The sequence below is a fragment of the Pongo pygmaeus genome, chromosome 8 (genome assembly GCF_028885625.2).
Source record: "Pongo pygmaeus isolate AG05252 chromosome 8, NHGRI_mPonPyg2-v2.0_pri, whole genome shotgun sequence".
NCBI lineage: Eukaryota > Metazoa > Chordata > Mammalia > Primates > Hominidae > Pongo > Pongo pygmaeus.
In genome coordinates this window covers 53,291,115-53,308,404 of record NC_072381.2, presented here as the reverse complement: position 1 = coordinate 53,308,404, position 17,290 = coordinate 53,291,115, and the positions used below count along the sequence as shown (strand labels likewise).

At 50.9% G+C, this 17,290-nt stretch overlaps 1 protein-coding gene across 8 annotated transcripts in view; it reads left to right on the top strand.

The window, feature by feature from the left end:
* ARHGAP22 (Rho GTPase activating protein 22) overlaps positions 1-7,685 on the top strand; it is a 209,292-nt gene extending 201,607 nt beyond the window's left edge. For 7 of the 8 annotated variants that reach the window (XM_054436169.2, XM_054436172.1, XM_063669869.1 and 4 more), the window contains 3 exons: positions 362-483; positions 2,618-3,497; positions 7,120-7,685. In XM_054436169.2, the coding sequence (XP_054292144.1) occupies positions 362-483; positions 2,618-3,497; positions 7,120-7,348 (1,231 nt within the window). In that variant the 3' untranslated portion in view covers positions 7,349-7,685. Of the gene's footprint in view, positions 1-361; positions 484-2,617; positions 3,498-7,119 lie in introns of those variants that run through there. The other variant, XM_063669870.1, reaches the window with a different exon arrangement.
* The last annotated feature ends 9,605 nt before the right edge of the window (positions 7,686-17,290 follow it).

Below are 17,290 nucleotides of genomic sequence, written 5' to 3'. Positions count from 1 at the left end.
CCTTGACCCCAACCGTTCATGTATCCCCATCCTAGACACTGAGAAGGGGCATGCAGGGGCAGCGCTGACTGGGGTCTGGGACTTCCCAGAATTTGCGCCCACTACAATGTGCAGAGTTTTGTCCTCCTTTCACACAAATAGCAGTGGGCCCTTGTCCCAGTGACCTTTACTTCTGATGGCCCTCTTGGGCCCCAGGGGAAGCCTGCCCTCATCGAGCCTGGCAGAGGCAGGCTGTACCCAGTGGGCAAAAGCCCACAGGCAGCAGGGCTCAGCAGGGGTGTGGTGGGGCGTCCAGGCCGCGCACAGGAGACTGGGCGTCAGAACTTGCTTCTTTGATGACTGCTGCTTCCTTACTTTGTAGGTTTCTGGATGAAGTTCAGGCATACTCAAACGTCAACAAGATGAGTGTCCAGAATCTGGCAACCGTTTTTGGACCTAACATTCTGCGGCCACAGGTAGAGGACCCAGTGACCATCATGGAAGGTAAGTGGGAGGTGCACCTGGTGGCCCTGGGTGCTGCTGGGGTCTGGGCTCATCTTGGTCCGGGGCAAGTCCTTGGAACCGTCCCAGCCCAGGGCCAGGCCAGCAGGAGGGGTGGCTCAGGTGGCATATCTCCATCTCTGCAGACTTGGCAGGAACCTCTGCAGACCTCACCCCCCCGACCCCCATGAGGTCCAGCTATAAGATATAAAGGAACTTTGCCCTGCGATGGGCAACAGCAGGTCACTGGGTGCAATTAGAATGGCCAGGGGTTTCTGTGGATGGAAGAGGCTGGAGGAATGGGAGAGGTCAGCACTCTTGCCCTTGGACACAGACATGTTTGCTTTTCTTTTACAATTAAGCAATTGTCATAGGTTCCTGGATGTCAGCTTTGCAAACCCTGGAGAATTTCTCTATGATAAATAACAATAAGTGATTAAAAATAGCAGCAACAGCAGCCGCTTTCAGTAAGCTTCTACCAAGTGCTTTGTTTGTATCACCTCATTTCAGGCTTTACAACCAGCCTGTGCTGTGGTAATCGCCCCCACTTTAGATGAGGAAACTGAGGCCAGTCAGCCAGACTTAGCAAAGGGCACAGGTGTAGGCTGCCATAGAAAAGAGAGCCCACCTCATAGGGCCCATGGAACACTGTCCCCAGTGGAGTATGCATGAGAGATGTGCTGCTCAGACAGGAAGCCCACAGCTGAGGCTGTTCTTGCCCCTTATCCCATGTTGAGGGACATGGCGGAGTGCTTTTGCTCAAGTCCGCACTTTGGTCTGCCCTGGCTGGGTCTCCCACCCCAGGGCCCCTTGAGGCCAGGATAACACAAGCTCCCACCTGCCTGGTGGTACAGATGCTTGAGGGGGGAGGCCTGCCCTGCCTGCTTCATGGAGTTCCTGCTTCACCTAGGTTCTTGGCCTCAGAATGCCTTCCTTGACTTCTTCCAGGATTTCTAGTCAACTTCAGTGGGAGAGTCCACCCTGGCACTCAGCCCTCCCTCCTACCCGGGGGACCTCCTAGCGTCTGGCCTTTGTGGTGAGGGTGGCAGGAGGGAATGAGGCAGCTGGGTAGATGCCCTGGTCCTTCCTGCACTGCCCACCTCCGCTGCGGGCCCCCACCCCACCACCGCAGGAACTGAGTCCCCAGGACTGAGGGCTGCATCTCAGGGGCCTTGGCCTAGAGACGGGGGATTGTGTGTGTGCAAGATTATATGTATGTGGGATTCTGGGGGGTGGGCAGGGTGCACTATGTGTGCGATTGTGTATGGGGGAATTTGGGGAGGCTGCGGAGGGTGCATTGTGTGTGCAGTTGTGTGTGGGGGATTTTGGGGAGTGGGTGGGGTTCATTGTGCGATTGTATATGGGGGGATTTGGGGAGGCTGGGTGGGGGATTTGTGTGTTCACTTGTGTGTGTGTAGGGGCTTTGGGGAAACTGGGCAGAGTGCATTGTGTGTGTAATTTTATGTGTGTGGGATTTTCGGGAGTGGGCATTGTATGTGCGATTGTGTGTTGGGGGATTTGGGGAGGCTGGGTGGGTGCATTGTCCAGTTGTTTGTGTGTGTGGGACTTTGGGGGTGGATGGGGTGCATTGTACGTGTGATTGTTGGGGGGATTTTAGGGGGTGGGCGGGGTGCACAGTGTGTGCAATTGGATGTGTGTGCCCCCACACAGGAAAGATGGCTCTATTCCCTGTCCCAGAGCTCTATGCTCCCAGAGTGTGGACATTCAGGCATGGCAGTTGTCAGCAGTACAGGGGGGTGACATGGGGCAGCCGAGAGAGTTCTGGCATCTCAGGTTCCAGGTTCCAGTTCCAACCTGCCACCTGCTCACCCTGCAGCCCTGGTGCCTGCTTCCTCACCCTACCCCAGCAGGAGGGCGTGGCGCAGGCACAGTGCTTCCTCCCTGCTTGAGGCTCTGTGTCTGAGGAAGGCGGTTCTGCGGCCCCATCCTGCTGTCCTGCCTGGAGTTGGAGGGTGTGTGGTCCTTTCTTCTGGGCAGATGAAGGCTCCCTTGAGGGGCGGCCTGGCTCTGGGGACAGGGCCAGCTCCCACGAAGCTGCAGCTTCTCCATGACTGGCAGAGCGAGCCTGGGCCGAGTGGCCGGCAGCAAGGCCCTTCTCCGCCTCTCTTCCCGGCAGGCACTTCCCTCGTCCAGCACCTGATGACCGTCCTCATCCGCAAACACAGCCAGCTCTTCACGGCACCGGTCCCAGAAGGGCCCACCTCCCCGCGCGGGGGCCCGCAATGCGCAGTGGGGTGGGGCTCCGAGGAGGTCAACAGGGACAGCCAAGGAAAGCCCAGCGGCCCCGGCCTGCCCGCGCACAGGACCTCTTCCCTGGACGGGGCGGCCGTGGCGGTGCTCTCCAGAACAGCCCCCACGGGGCCGGGGAGCCGGTGCAGCCCTGGAAAGAAGGTGCAGACCCTGCCTAGTTGGAAGTCCTCCTTCCGGCAGCCGGGGTCCCGATCGGGAAGCCCGAAGGGGGGCGGCTCATCCCTGGAGGTGCCCATCATCTCCTCCGGCGGGAACTGGCTCATGAACGGGCTGTCCTCCCTGCGCGGCCACCGCCGGGCCTCGTCGGGAGACCGGCTCAAGGACTCGGGCTCCGTGCAGAGACTCTCCACCTACGACAATGTGCCCGCGCCGGGCCTGGTCCCCGGCATACCCAGCGTGGCCAGCATGGCGTGGTCCGGGGCCTCGTCCAGCGAGTCGTCGGTGGGGGGCTCACTCAGCAGCTGCACGGCGGGCCGCGCCAGTGACTCGTCCGCCCGCAGCTCCCTGCACACCGACTGGGCCCTGGAGCCCTCCCCGCTCCCCAGCAGCAGCGAGGACCCCAAGTCCCTGGACCTGGACCACAGCATGGACGAGGCGGGCGCGGGTGCCAGCAACAGCGAGCCCAGCGAGCCGGACAGCCCCACCCGGGAGCATGCGCGCCGCTCCGAGGCCTTACAGGGGCTGGTCACTGAGCTCAGAGCCGAGCTGTGCCGCCAGCGGACTGAGTACGAGAGGAGTGTGAAAAGGTAACGTGCTGCCCCGTGGAGCCTCCTGTGACGGGGCGGAGCCTGCAGGGAGAGCTGTGCTCTTGGCACATGGGCGTCGGCCCCTGACCTCTGGGCCGCTGGTCCTGGAAGCCAGCCTCAGAGAGGGGAATCCTCGCTCTGGGAAAGCCCTGGGACTGGCAGGCTTGGCACGCAGTTAGTCTGGCACGCAGTCAGTCTGGCACGCAGTCAGCGCTGCAGAGGCCTGCTGACTCCACGCGAGTGGGAATGCCTGCCCAGCCTGCCGGGGACCTTTGCCGCAGGGGTGGAAACAGAGTCAGTGTGCAGTCTGCAGCCAGGGAGGGGGCGGCCCCTGGAGGCAGGTCGCAGGCTTGTCCCAGTATAAGGGCTCATAGCCTGGATGCTGAGCGCCAGGAAGTGCCCAGGCCCCAGGCCAGCCAGGCTGGAAGTGAGGACCCCTTCCTTGATGGGATCAGAATCCGGTTTCCCTGCTGAACCAAGCCCTCATGCCCGCCCTTGTCACAGGATGGTTGTGCTGCACCCTGAGGCTTACAATCTCACTAACAGAGGGCCAGAGTTCCAGCCTCCCATGAGGACCCGGGTTCCCCTCTGCAGTGAGGAACCTCAGCTCCTGGAGACCAGGTTGTCCAGCGCAGGGAGTTTCCCTTAGCATCTCAGACTCCTTGGCCCCTCTGGCTGCAGGTCCCCGTTAGCCGGCCGACCTGTTCACCTGGGTCCCACCCACTAGCAGGGAATTCCTTTATCCATTAGAGGCAGTGGATGGATGTGGAAGGCATTCCTGCCACCCACTCTGAGCCTGTGATTTCCACTGGGAGCTGGAATGGCAGCCCTTGCCCTTTTGCTCTGCTGACAGCTGTTCCCTGGGTGATGGAGAGTGCCAGGCACGTACAGGCACCGTGTCTGCAAAAGGAAGAGACAGGAGAGGGACCTTGAGGGCAGAGGCCTCTGCCTTGGGGGAAGTCACAGCAGGCAGTGCCTGAGCCAGGCAGGGCTGGAAGGACCCATAGGATGGAGCCGAGAAAGGAAATAGTATCAGCAGAACCCAAGGGCCTCCAGAAATATAGTAGAAGATGCTATCTGCTGCAGATGAGCTCACAGACCAAACTACAGGGTATGTGGGAAGTCTTACCATACAGAAGGCTGTCCATGCAGAAGGCTGGGCTGGACCAGCTGCGCCAGTTGTGTGCTGAGTGCCTGGAGCTCCTCTGGCCTGCTCTGAGGCCTGGTTTCTCAAGGGAGATGCAGGGCTGTTGGACTCCGGGTCAGACTACTTGGATTCTAGTCCCAGCTCCACCAGGGATTGGCTGAGTGTCCCTGGCAGGACCTTTGGGCCCCAGTGACCTCACCCATTTGTCCTGAGTATTAAGTGACTCACAGTGGATGAGAGCGCTCGGGAAACTTTGCTGCTCACATTAACTCCTGCCTGCTGGCTGGAGGTAAGATGAGGTTCCCAGAGGAAAAGGGACAGCAGTGGTAGCCCTTGTGGAGGGACTGTACTCACTAGCAGAGTGGTCTGGGTTGTTGTCTTGGTTAGAGGGAGGGTCTAGAGTGAGGAAGGTCTCTGAGCACAGGAAGGAAGGTGAGGGCATTAGCACCTGTCCTGTCCAGCAGGTGACTGGGGAATGTGTGTCCTGTTCTCTGGAAGTATGGAGCCATCGGGTGGGGGGTGGGGTGAGGATGGCCTTGTCCTGGCTCCTAGGACTCTGGTCAGAGCCCCTCCCCAGGGCCCTGCTGGGGAGTCAGCCTTCCTTCGTGCATTCCCAAAAGAGAACCTGTTTTCTGTGAAGTACCAGATGCTGTGCAGGTGGCCACAGTTGGGGTGAAAACTGATCAAAATCTCTGTCTGCATTCTTATTTGGGTTGCAGGGAGACAAAGACCATAAGCACGATACATTTTTAAAAATACACAGTGTGTTAGAAGGGAGATGAAGGAGGGGAATATAGAGCAGCATGGAGGGGAGCGGAGAGGAGCCTCAGGGTAGAAGGTTGGAGGGCCCTAGGAAGGAGACCCCAGAGCTGCAGCCAGCACTGACCCCAAGACCCCTGCAGGCAGGGAGAGTCAGGGGCTGGGGACTGGAGATGTGTGGGGCGGGGGCAATGCTCTGATTTTTCGTGGAGTGAGATGAGAATGAAGTGAGAAGCCGATGGAGGGTCTTGGCACATTGGGCACTTTGACAGGTGCACCTGGATGCCGTGCCGAGCAGAGCTTGCCAGGGGACAAGGGCAGAACAGACCAGTTAGGAGGTGTGGGAGTCTAGGCCTGACCTATGGGGGGTGTGGCCCTATGGGGCAGCAGGTGGAGGTGGGGGAAGCGGCCAGGTGCTGAGCATTATTTTGAAGGTAGAGCCAAAAGGTTTTGCTAACTGATCAGATATGGGGCCGAGAAAAAGAATGGACCCAGGGGAGGACATCATTGTTCAGCTGAGCAGCTGAGGGAAGGTGTTCACCAAGAGTGCACCAGGGCTGCGGAAGGGTGGTCTGGAGATGAGGGTCAGGGCCCTTTAAGTCAGAGATGCTGATGAAATGGTGCAGAGTCATCAGCGTGTAGTTGGGGCTTGGAGTCTTGAGCCTGACAGAGAAGGAAGAGGGGAGGTCCAGGCCCGAGCCAGGGGCAGCAGTGGGGAGGTGGGTGGCTTCTCTCTGACAGCTGTCTGTGCTCCTGGTGGGGAGGGCTCAGGCCATGCTTCAGGCTCAGTGATGAGGATGGAGGCTTCGTTTTGGTGGGTTGGGGAATCTGTGTTTGTTCATCATGCACCACGAATCAGGTGCTGTGCTGGCCCCTGGCATGTTCCAGTCCATGGTTACCAGTGCTCTGAGGAGCAGTTACCCTCTGCATTTCACTGTGGTTTGTGTCCTGTCCACAGCCATGTGGCTCAGAGGTCACCAGGCTGGGCGTTAAAATCCAGCATATGTTCCCAGGGGCTGGGCTCAGGTGTGTCCTTTTGGACAGACAGAAGCTGGTCGTCTGGTCAAAAAGACGGCCGTGCCAACCTTGGCACACTGCGGCATGAGCCTGCATGGAAGCGTGTGGTATAGGCTCTGGTGGCGCAGAGGAGCACCATTGTGACCTGCTGGGGAGGATCACAGGAAGTAGCATCATGGAGGGGGCGCTTGAGCTGAACATGACGGGCGAGCAGGAATGGAAGTGACCACCCCACAGGATCTTCTGTGGGTCACCACGTGTGGCTGGATCGTGGGGACAGTGTGGGGAGCCGCAGGGAGCTGTGGGAGGGGAGGCCACAGCACAGGCGCAAAGGCCAGGGGACAGTCCGAGTTCCCACCCTCCCCATGCAGGGGCCTGTACTGTTCCTACCAGCTGGCAGGGATCCCATACTGCACTGGAGGGGCAAATGCGGACCGAGGGAGGCACCGAAGGCATGGATCCTTGTGTTGGCATTTCGGGATCACAGGCCCAGGGGAGCTAGGGGAGCTATGGCAGGGGGCAGTTTGCTCATGGGTGAAGTACTGGGGTTCTTGTGAGGAGTAGATGAGCCGGGGTTTCCTCCTGCCACCATGGCTTGGCCTGACCCTTCAACCCACAGTGCACACAAGCAGGGTACACCCATGGGACAGTGAACCTGGCCCGCAGAGTGTCAAACAGCATCTCTCCTTGACTTTTCAGAATCGAAGAAGGGAGTACTGACCTGAGAAAACGAATGTCTCGGTTAGAAGAAGAACTGGACCAGGAAAAGAAAAAATACATCATGCTGGAAATAAAGCTGCGGAACTCTGAACGGGCGCGGGAGGACGCGGAGAGGAGGAACCAGCTGTTGCAGAGGGAAATGGAGGAGTTTTTTTCGACACTAGGAAGCTTGACTGTTGGGGCAAAAGGTGCCAGGGCCCCAAAGTAAAAGGAATGGCAGAGCTCACTTCTGTACCACGTCTGCTGGTCTCCAGCCATGTATGGAGTCAGAAGCCTCTGTATCTCTGGAGCAGCCAGGCGCTCTGGAGCCAGCTGGAGAGAGAGAGATCCTGATACCTCTGTTGGGACCCCACACACTCCAGGTGGGATCAGATGCCGCTCCAACCGTGCAGCTCCTGGTGAGGGTCAGAAGGGGACGGTACCAAGAGTAGCGCTTAGCCCTTACCCAGGAAATGTCCTTCATGGCCACAGAAATGGAGGGCACCCAGGATCCAGGCAGCCACCGAGAACAGTCAGCTTTCTTTATTAAATGTGCTCACAAAGCATGGTGCCTTGTTACCTGGCTCGTTTTTCATGCCGCGCAATACAGGGCACAATACAGGACCGCTCCTGTTTCTCCAAGGGCTAGGAGCCCCCTGAGGTATGCCCCTGGGTGGAATAGTACAGGCATTGTGAAGTGGGATGTGAAGCCCCCCGAGGGGCAGCAGCCTTGTGCTTTCAGTTCTCTCGTCTGCATGCTCCAGGTGGGATGCCTTTCTTTACTCCCCCCCGCCCCCTGGCCATCTGGACCTCTGCATCTAGTTTCTGTCTTGGGAGGTCCCCTGGTCTTTCCACCGTGGCCCTAGCTCTGCTCCAGGGCCAGAGCCTGAGTGGGCACCCAGCACAGATGCTGTGCTTGAGTGAGGTGTGGGCAAGTGTGGCCACTCTACAGGAGGGCTGAGCCAAGGCCATGGGAAGCGTCTGTTCACCATACTCCAGGTGCCCATGCCTCACTCTGGGCGCCTGCCCAGCTCCCTTCCAGCCCCCCCTTCCCTGCTGTTCACCTCCCTCCTCTGGCTCATCCACAGACTTGAAGGCTCCATTAGGGCAAATCCCTCTAGAAAGCCTTTCCCACCTACAAGGCACCCAGGCCAGGCCCAGCTGGAGCTCCTGGACTGTGCTTCAGGAGGCAGCACAGCAGCGCCTCTGGGCCCAGCAGTGTCAGACCGCTGTCTTCACCTGCTCCCCTCACGGTGTCCTGATGTGTGACTGGCCCCTCGCTGCCCCTGAGCAGTAACCTGCAGGGGTTTGTTCAGGGAGCAGTGGTCACCAGAGCGCCCAGTTTCTGACCACAGCCTCTAGAAATGTCACTCAGGCCCAACCAGCTCCACCTAGAGTCAGGTATAAACGTTGCCCACATCTGATGCTTTAAATGCCAGGGGCTCAGTGCTCCCAGGAAGTGCTGGCTTCCTACTAGGAAGGCAGGCCCGCAGGGCGAGGCAGGCAGGGCAGCTCCCACAGTGTGGCCAGCTACACATTGTCTCCAGGCAGCTACCAGGGGCTCGTCCACCAGGAGGCGGGCACCTGCTCAGGGCCCTCAGCAGCATCAGGGTCTGGATGCTGGAGCTCAGGAGGGGCTGGGGAGAGTGGCGTCTGTCTTTGCTTGGCCACTGACACAGCGAGCCAGCTATCTGGGTGATGGGATTTTTCCCTGGGGTTGAGATGCTACCCTCCCCTCTATTCAAGGAGAGAGAAGAGAATATGAGGTGACTTTGAGTCCTCACAGCAACACAGTGAAGTAGAAAATTGGCCCTATTATCCATATTCAGAGGAGAAACGGAGGCTTGGAGAAATTGGGTGGGAACAGCAGTGCGTTCTGATGACCCTGTTGAGTTTTCTCGCCACAGCCATGGAATTCTGCTGATTTTGACCTGGAGAGAAAATGCCACCAGGCTATCAAAGGAGCGGAGGAGACTGAAATGGGTTTCCCATGATGAAAGGAAGCTTGTCTGTCTGTCTCAACCACTAATCCTGGCAAAGGCTTAGGCTCCTGCTGAGTCCCCATTAGGGATAGGAGCTCATGAATGCCTGAGCCACATCTGCCACCTGTTGGCTAAGTAGGATCTGCAAATGGCATTCTTATCTCAAAATGAATTGGCAAGAATATTCAGTTCTGTTCTCCAATCTCTATGTAACCAGCACTGGGCATCTTATCTGTAAAACATCTGACTTGACTGTCAGGCACACTGAGTGACAGAGGCTGACCTGTCGGGGGGCTCTAGTATCCCCACCACTACCCACTTCTCTCAATTGAGTTACATTTGCTGAACCTGGTCCCAAACTGACAGACTCCCATTGTACTTGTTATTGTAATTACATCATTTAATATGAAGTAGACTCATGAATTACATGATTTATGAACATGAAAAGGTAGGGAATTGATTCATCGAAACCCTAGAATGCTTTAGACAGACTCAGTAGAGGCACGTTGCTAAAAAATATTGTCAAATTAAGTATGGATGAGTGAAACATGCAATAGTGAGAAATGGGAAGAATCTGGGATTCTGCTCTCAGAATACTTCAACAGTGTCGTAAAACTTGTGTTTGACTTTAAAGAAATACTGGAAATTGTGAATGTCTCACACTGAAAAAACAAAGGTTGGCTTATGTTAAAAGAATAACAAATGAATGCACATGTTCTTTAAAGTTAAAATACAATTTTAAGGGTATGTGTGTGTGAGAAACAGAAATAGAAAGAAAAGGAAGATTCCTTGTCTTAATTGGCTTTTGAATGATGGATCAGGAATGAATCTTATTCCTGAAGGAATTTCGGAATGGAACCCATATATCCATGTTTCCCTGGTCTGTGGGTAAAAATGGAGTCAGTAACAACGTTTCCAGGACTCTCTCCCTCTCCTTTTGATGCAGAACCCCAGGCCCCTACAGAGCCCTCCCAATATCCTAATTATCTCACGGGTGTCTTGAGTTCCCAGCTAAGCAGCCGTGACACTGCCACACACTGCTGCTGTGTCGCCTTATTCCTGCCTCCACCAAGAAACCCCACTTGCGCCAGGATTGCCGTCCTTTTCTACCAGCCACATTGCTACTACTTCTGTCTCCCAAAGCAAGCCCCGCAACACTTGAGCACAGGGGTCTCACAATGTGTTGCAGTCTGTGAAGAAGTGGGGTAGGGTAGGATGGGGTCATGAAAAGCCCAGCAGGGGCCAGATACTCTGAGGGCCTATCGCCCATGGTGAGAGGTTATTTTTATTCTAAGGGAAATAGGAAAGGATTTGAGAGCTTTACATTAACTCACATGAATCGACTTCCATTTTGATAATGGAAGGGGAAAGAGAGAGCTTTTGAAAGATGGGAACTCTTGAGCATGTCTGCACACTGCTTAGCATGACCCAGATGACAGGGAGAGAGTTGCAGGCAGGTTCATAGGAATGCACAGCAGTCTTTGAGAAGTCCTGAAAAATGCCAAACATGATTACCTTACATAGCATCCCCCAGCTTTTGCGCAGGAGACGTTTTTATTCCCATAAAGCTTCTCAAGCAGAACACAGCAGTTTCCAAGCAAAGGCTCTGGAGCCCGCCTGCCCAGATGCAGATCCTGCCCCTGCTGCATGTGACAAGCTGGCTTGATGACCCCACTCCAGGACAGCTAAATCTCTATGCTATCTGGGCATTGGTTCTTAACCCAATGGTTTCATAAATCCCAAGCCCCTGCACTCATGCCACAGCTGGTTAAAAAGCTCACCAGTTTAGGAAACCAGCAGCAGCTGGCCCAAAATGCCTGGTAGAGACGTGTTTTTCTATAATTATTTCCTCTTTCCCTTCTTTCAGTGAGCTTTTGATAAATGTCTGTCCACTGTGGTAAAAGGAGACAAGGGGCAGGGTCTGTGGTAAAAGGAGACAAGGGACTGAGGAGTAGAGCACTTCTCTGGGCCCAGGCCTGGTGGTGGCCGTGGCCGTGGGGATGGGGAGCCTCGGGGTCAGCACGTGGGTTCATTGGTTCAGCTGCACACTGGAAGTGGGTGGGGGGTGGGCTTCAAGTTCTAGAATATCTTTTCCTTGCGACACATCAAATCGAGGGAAACACAGCACTTGGTTCACATCAAACTCTTCTGGGTATGTTTGCCTAGAGACATAGCTGCCATTCCAGCAGACATGAAGGACAGATGCTTGACTTGACGAACCTGTACACCAGGGTGCTGAGCTGAGCCTGGTGCCAGTCAGGATGATGGCGGCAGCCAGCACTCACCAAGCGCTCGCCACCCCCTGCCCTGCATGCACACGCCAAATCCTCCCAGCAACACTGCCAGGTGACGTTAGGCTTCCCACAGGACAGATGACAGGGCACAGCCCCAGAGTTGAGGCACTTGCGGGGAGTGAGGCAGCCAGTAAGGGCAGGATGCTATGTGGGTATTTGGCACCGGAGCCCATGCTCACATCACTATAATATCAAAGCGCTGCATGCAGTGTCCTCATGTCACACTTTGAGGGCCATGAATGTTGCATTTTCAGAGGACAGAAATGGTGTAAATGATACGCTCTAGTCATTAGCTTACCCAGCCCACCATTTACGGAACACCTACTTGCCAGGCATTATCTCCAGTAGGAGAGGCTCTTCCATCCAGGGAATCCCAGTGTGAGGCATCAAGAGAAGATGAGAACACAGGATGCTGTCAAGTAACAGTAAGAGGCATGGCTCAGCCAGATTGACACTTGTCTGAGGTGACCTAAATTCTCCATCTTGACTAAGCTCACCTGGACCCGCAGGACCCAGTAGACCCCAACCTTTCCAGGATCCTGTCTCATAAAAACACATGTGCCTGGCTGGGCGTGGTGGCTCATGCCTGCAATCCCAGCACTTTGGGCGGCCGAGACAGGTGGATCACGAGGTCAGAAGATTGAGACCATCCTGGCTAACATGGTGAAACCCCATCTCTACTAAAAATACAAAAAAATTAGCCGGGCGTGGTGGCGGGCGCCTGTAGTCCCAGCTACTTGGGAGGCTGAGGCAGGAGAATGGCATGAACCTGGGAGGCGGAGGTTGCAGTAAGCGGAGATCACGCCACTGCACTCCAGCCTGGGTGACAGAGCGAGACTCTGTCTCACACACACAAAAAAAATGCCTTTTGTTTCTCCCTTTGAACTCTTCTGATCCCTCAGTCTACCCCTCACTTCTCTCGACACTGTCATGATTTCTTCTTTACATTTCCATCCAAGTTTTCAGTCCTTTTCACTACCTGCTTCTCCACTCACTTGAACTAGGCCCCACTTGCACTTCTCTAGGTAACTCTAAAGTTTCACATGTGGTATATCCAACAGGAATCTTTCCACTATCTTCCTCTGTCCACAAAATGATACTAACAAAAATAGTGCAAGGGCCATACACAGACCTCACAAGAAAAGAAACTACGATTAGAGAAGCCTACAGGCAGGTGAGGGAGCAAACCAATTGCTCCCTTCCTCCCACTCCTGGAGCGGTAAGTTGGAGTTGATGCCATACCTGACATTCATTCCGTCATGGACATTTCAAACTGAGATGTACAGATTGCAAAACACACTGCATGTATTTTCCTTGCACCATCTCTTCTGTGCTGCCCAATCGCTAGGCTCAGCCTTCTCCCAGGTCCAAACGCTAAGCTTGGCGACTTCACCTATGTCATGGCAATACATCTAAATGAGTCCCTTTCTTCTCTTCTCTCAACTGGGTATCTTCGGCCATCTGTCACGAATGTCCACACCTCCAGCCTAACTGCACTTGCTTCTCTTGGCAATGACCGTCCTAAAACAAGGGTCAGGTCATACTACTTTTTTTCCACCTCAGAAACTACCATGGGTTCCTATCACCTACAAAATAAAGGCAATTCTTGATATTTTCAGGTCTGATCCTCAGCTTGTTTCAATTCCAAACTCCAACGTGTCAGTCTTCTCTCCCATTTCTCCCTGTACCCACACCCATGCCAGGCCGTTCCTCACTGCTTGCCCATGCACTCACTTAAATCTGCTTGCCTTTCCTTCAGCCTGGAATACTCTTCTCCAAACCTTCTTTATGCCAAGGGTCAAAACACAGGTTCTTTGTGAAACTCCTCTCATTTCCTCTAATCGATCCCTGTGGCCAGGTCCTTGTTCCTCCATATACACCGTTTCAAGACTCTTGTCATCCATTTTCTATTTCCTACTCCCAGCTTCTGGCACACATCTATATCACTTATATGCTTCCATTAATGGATAAAATTTTAAGTAAAGTACATGTTAGACAGAAACCTAAAATTTACAAAACATATTTGAAGTATCTTTTGGTTTCAAATGAAGTCCAAAGAAATACTGGTATATAACCTTTAACAGCTAAAAAAATTTTTCTTAAACCACAAAATCACTACAAATCAATCTTCACTTAGATCAAGTTAATAGACCTTTTAAGGAACAATACTAAAAAAGAAAAAAAAAAAGTACCTAAATTAACAAGGATGAATTATTCCACTTTACAACTGGTGAAAATGAAAAAAAGTAAAAACAAGTTTATTCCCAACATTCTGACACTTGCTTCTGCTACCGTTTCTCCTGGGAGGCCTATAACGGTGATGAAACAGCTCAGCAGCCACGCAGCTGATCCAGCAGCAGCGGGCAGCTAGAAGACCAGCCCCTTCCTCTCCGCTCCTCAGAGAAGGGCAGTGTGAGTTCAGGTGAGGGCAGACAGCACGGTACAAGGGTCATTTGGAGCAGGAACTGTGCAAGACGGAGTGGCGTCATCACAGCGGCTGGGAAGGTATTGCAGGGACCCTGTATTCCCACACAGCAGCAGACCCAATGTAGGCAAAGAGGAAATAAGCATGGCAAAAGTTGGAAACAGTCAAAGCTAAAACCTCTTGCTTGTTTTGAAACAGACCCCAATTTTAAGTACTTATTTTTGCCAAGTGGTCACAATGGCTGTTCTCTCATATGTCTACCAAGAACTAGGTTAAGGGCATTGAAGCAAAGTTCCTTTTTTAGATAAAGTTTATCCAGCAATTTCAAACACCAGAAATCCAAGACCAGATCTACCAGATAATCAGGGTGATCGTTTAGGCTCTTTACAATCTGTACAAAATCCAAATCTAAGAAACTGGCCCTAGCAAGACCCCTTTTATCCCAATCCACGGACAATCCTAAAATTGCCAAGAAAAACTTTACCACAAACAGGTTTTGTTTTCAATGAAAAAACTCTTAATTTCATAATTTTCATACCACTTTTTTCTTTTTTATTTAAAATATTATAACCAATTGACATACTAGATAACACTGTTTACATTCCAGTGGTGCATGTTTAATGACTAGGGCATGAATGATGAAAAACCACAATAATCATCTCAGCATTCCCTAAAAAGTGCCCCATTTTGTTTTGTCTAGAGGAAAGGAGAGGGAACGGAACACAGGGAAGGAGAGGGATGGAGGAGGAATGACATCGCAGAGGGAGAAAAGCAAATGTCAGTTATCATACTCAGGTTTCCAGGTGTGACACCCTGCTGACCAGGATAAACTGTAATGAGAAAATAGATGTCACAGTCCAGGGAGACACGTAATTCAGTCTAACTTCATTATTCAGCTAAAAGATTAACAGCTTCTCAAAAATATACCAAATATTGGGCCTACAAAAGTAATTTATTTCTTCGTAAAATTTTTACTAAGATTTACTCCTTTTGTAAAATGTAAAGAATGGACCGATATCACGAGCAGGCTGCTACTTACAAAAACAGTAATAATGTCAACGAGCACATCTAACACAATTTTCCAAGATATACAGTGAAAGATTTTACATGTGTCTCTTACTGATGTAAGGTACATACTTTACATACTTACTGGTATTGTGTCAACATTGCCTAAAAAGTATTTAACACACATTTATAATTCACTCAGTAAAGATCTAACAGGGCAACAGCTTACTTGGGAAAGCATAGAAAATTAGTGTGAGGTAGTTCAATAAAAACCTAGTTTAATTTGTAAGTCATTATGAGAATAGAGCATTGTGCAAAATTAATCCACAGGTAATATTTCTCAAAAGTTTCAGTAACGAAGAGAATCTAAACTAGAAATGGCCAGAAAGTGTTACTGTTACTAGACTCTCCTTAAGAGCACTTAACGAAGAGCAGTCAGTTTGAAATCAGGACTTCTGTTTTCCTTACGAGTTTTCTAATCGTACCCCAAACTATACATTTCTGCTTCAATGCCCTTTACCTCTTCATCTTTCTTGCTATTAAGGAAAAATTAGTTTCCTCTGATTCCATAAAAACCTAAGAGAGATCAGTAGAAACACAATGCACACAAAAATGCAACAGGATATGGAGAGGCAACATTTAAGAGGGCTGCTAATGACAGAATGGTGTTTGGTTTACCTACTGGTAAGAGAAGTTTACTGGTGTCATGGGGCTTCATGCATCCACTCTATAGCTAATGTGTAACTAATGAACAACACTCACAAACTACAACAGTATTTTTGAAAATATTCTATGTTTTAACCTCAAAATGTTGTGCAGGCGAGTGCCTAGGCAACACTGAATAGTTAAGTCTTCATATGTGTAGCAGATACTGGCCAATAGTGTAAACCAAGTCTTATCTGTAACCAAGGAAAGAGCTTCACTTTCCTGCTGCTGATTTCACTATCAGACACTGATGTCCTCTTCCCTCCATCTTTTAGACAACACAGCAGGATTAGCATAGAACAGAACAATGACAAGGCTGGCAGGAAAGAATGCTTCTTTGCACACCATCAAGCTTCTTTGGATTGTTAAGGGGGTTGTGTGTAGGCTTCTGATTTAAGAGGCTGGTGTTTCTCTTAGAAGTCTGGCATGAACACACTGTGCCTTTACCAACTCGGAAGAGTGCACGTCAGGAACAATTAGCAGCCAAAGGTGCATGACACACTGAAAACTGTTCAGCAAACACTATGACAGAGTTGAGATGCTCTATTTGCGTACAGTATAACTAAGTGATCCCAACAACACAATGGTTTTACAAATGGCCAGTATATATTAGAGGGAAGAGAATAGTAACCAGGAAGACATAGGTACAGAATTAGCATCTCCTTCTTAATCTATGAAGATAATAAAAATCTTGGTCAAAATAACTTTCTGATAGTAAGACAGTGAGTATATTAAGTATATAAAATTGAAAAATCAAAATTATAGAATAAGAAAGGTGGTTTCACACAAGTACTACCTGATAGAAATGTTATTTGTAACTTCTCTTCGAAAAAAAAGTTTAAGATGCTTAAAGGATTCCAAAATAAAAAGAACCAATACATATTTAGCTTAACAAATTTAAGACAAAAATTGTATTTAGATGTAGTAATTTAAAACCTAGGGCACACAACATTTAACAAAGAGACCTTGTTTTTAGGATATAATTTGTTAAGTATTTTAGTTTACACTAAGTAATGAGAGTTTGTTTTCTTTGAATTGAACTGAACATGATGGTTGGCAAGTGGCAGCTGGCGTTTACAATAAATGATACAGACACATACCTGGTTTTCCTTACTTAACCAAAATCTGTATCAATAGAGATGGCTTATCAGCAATCAAACATAAAATATGAGAACCTTCTGAAAGCATGTCTGCTGTGAAAGTGCAACAGTGACATAATCTATGCTACAGAAAATACAGCTAATTGTGAAATTAATATAAACACACTCATTCTCAAATTTCTGCTGAAATTCTGAATCCAGTATTTTCTGTCTACAATTCAAGAAGTGTCTTAAAACTCTAATTTGCCTAATCAAATTAATGCACCTTGTTGTATTAGAAAAGGGACTGATAAAAAGGCTGGGAAGCTGGAAATTATGACTCTAAGCCATCGAAAACAAACTTGCTATTTCAAAGTATATAAAAAAGCTAATGTATTTTAATCTTAAATATTGCACATTAACAGTGATGTAAAATATCTCACTCAAAAAGAATTTTGCACTAAATATATGAATAAAATGCCAAGCAAATTTTCAGACATTGCATGTTGAGCCGCACCTGTTCTTGCTCCTATTGGTCACGAATTCCAAGGGGCTTTCTGCCTAGAACCTTGTTGCTTATGTGAGTATGCATTTCCTAGTTCATTACATGAAATCCCTCTTGTTCCAGAGATAAGTTAAAAGGTGCCTGGGTCTATTACAGACAACGTATTTCAGAAATAA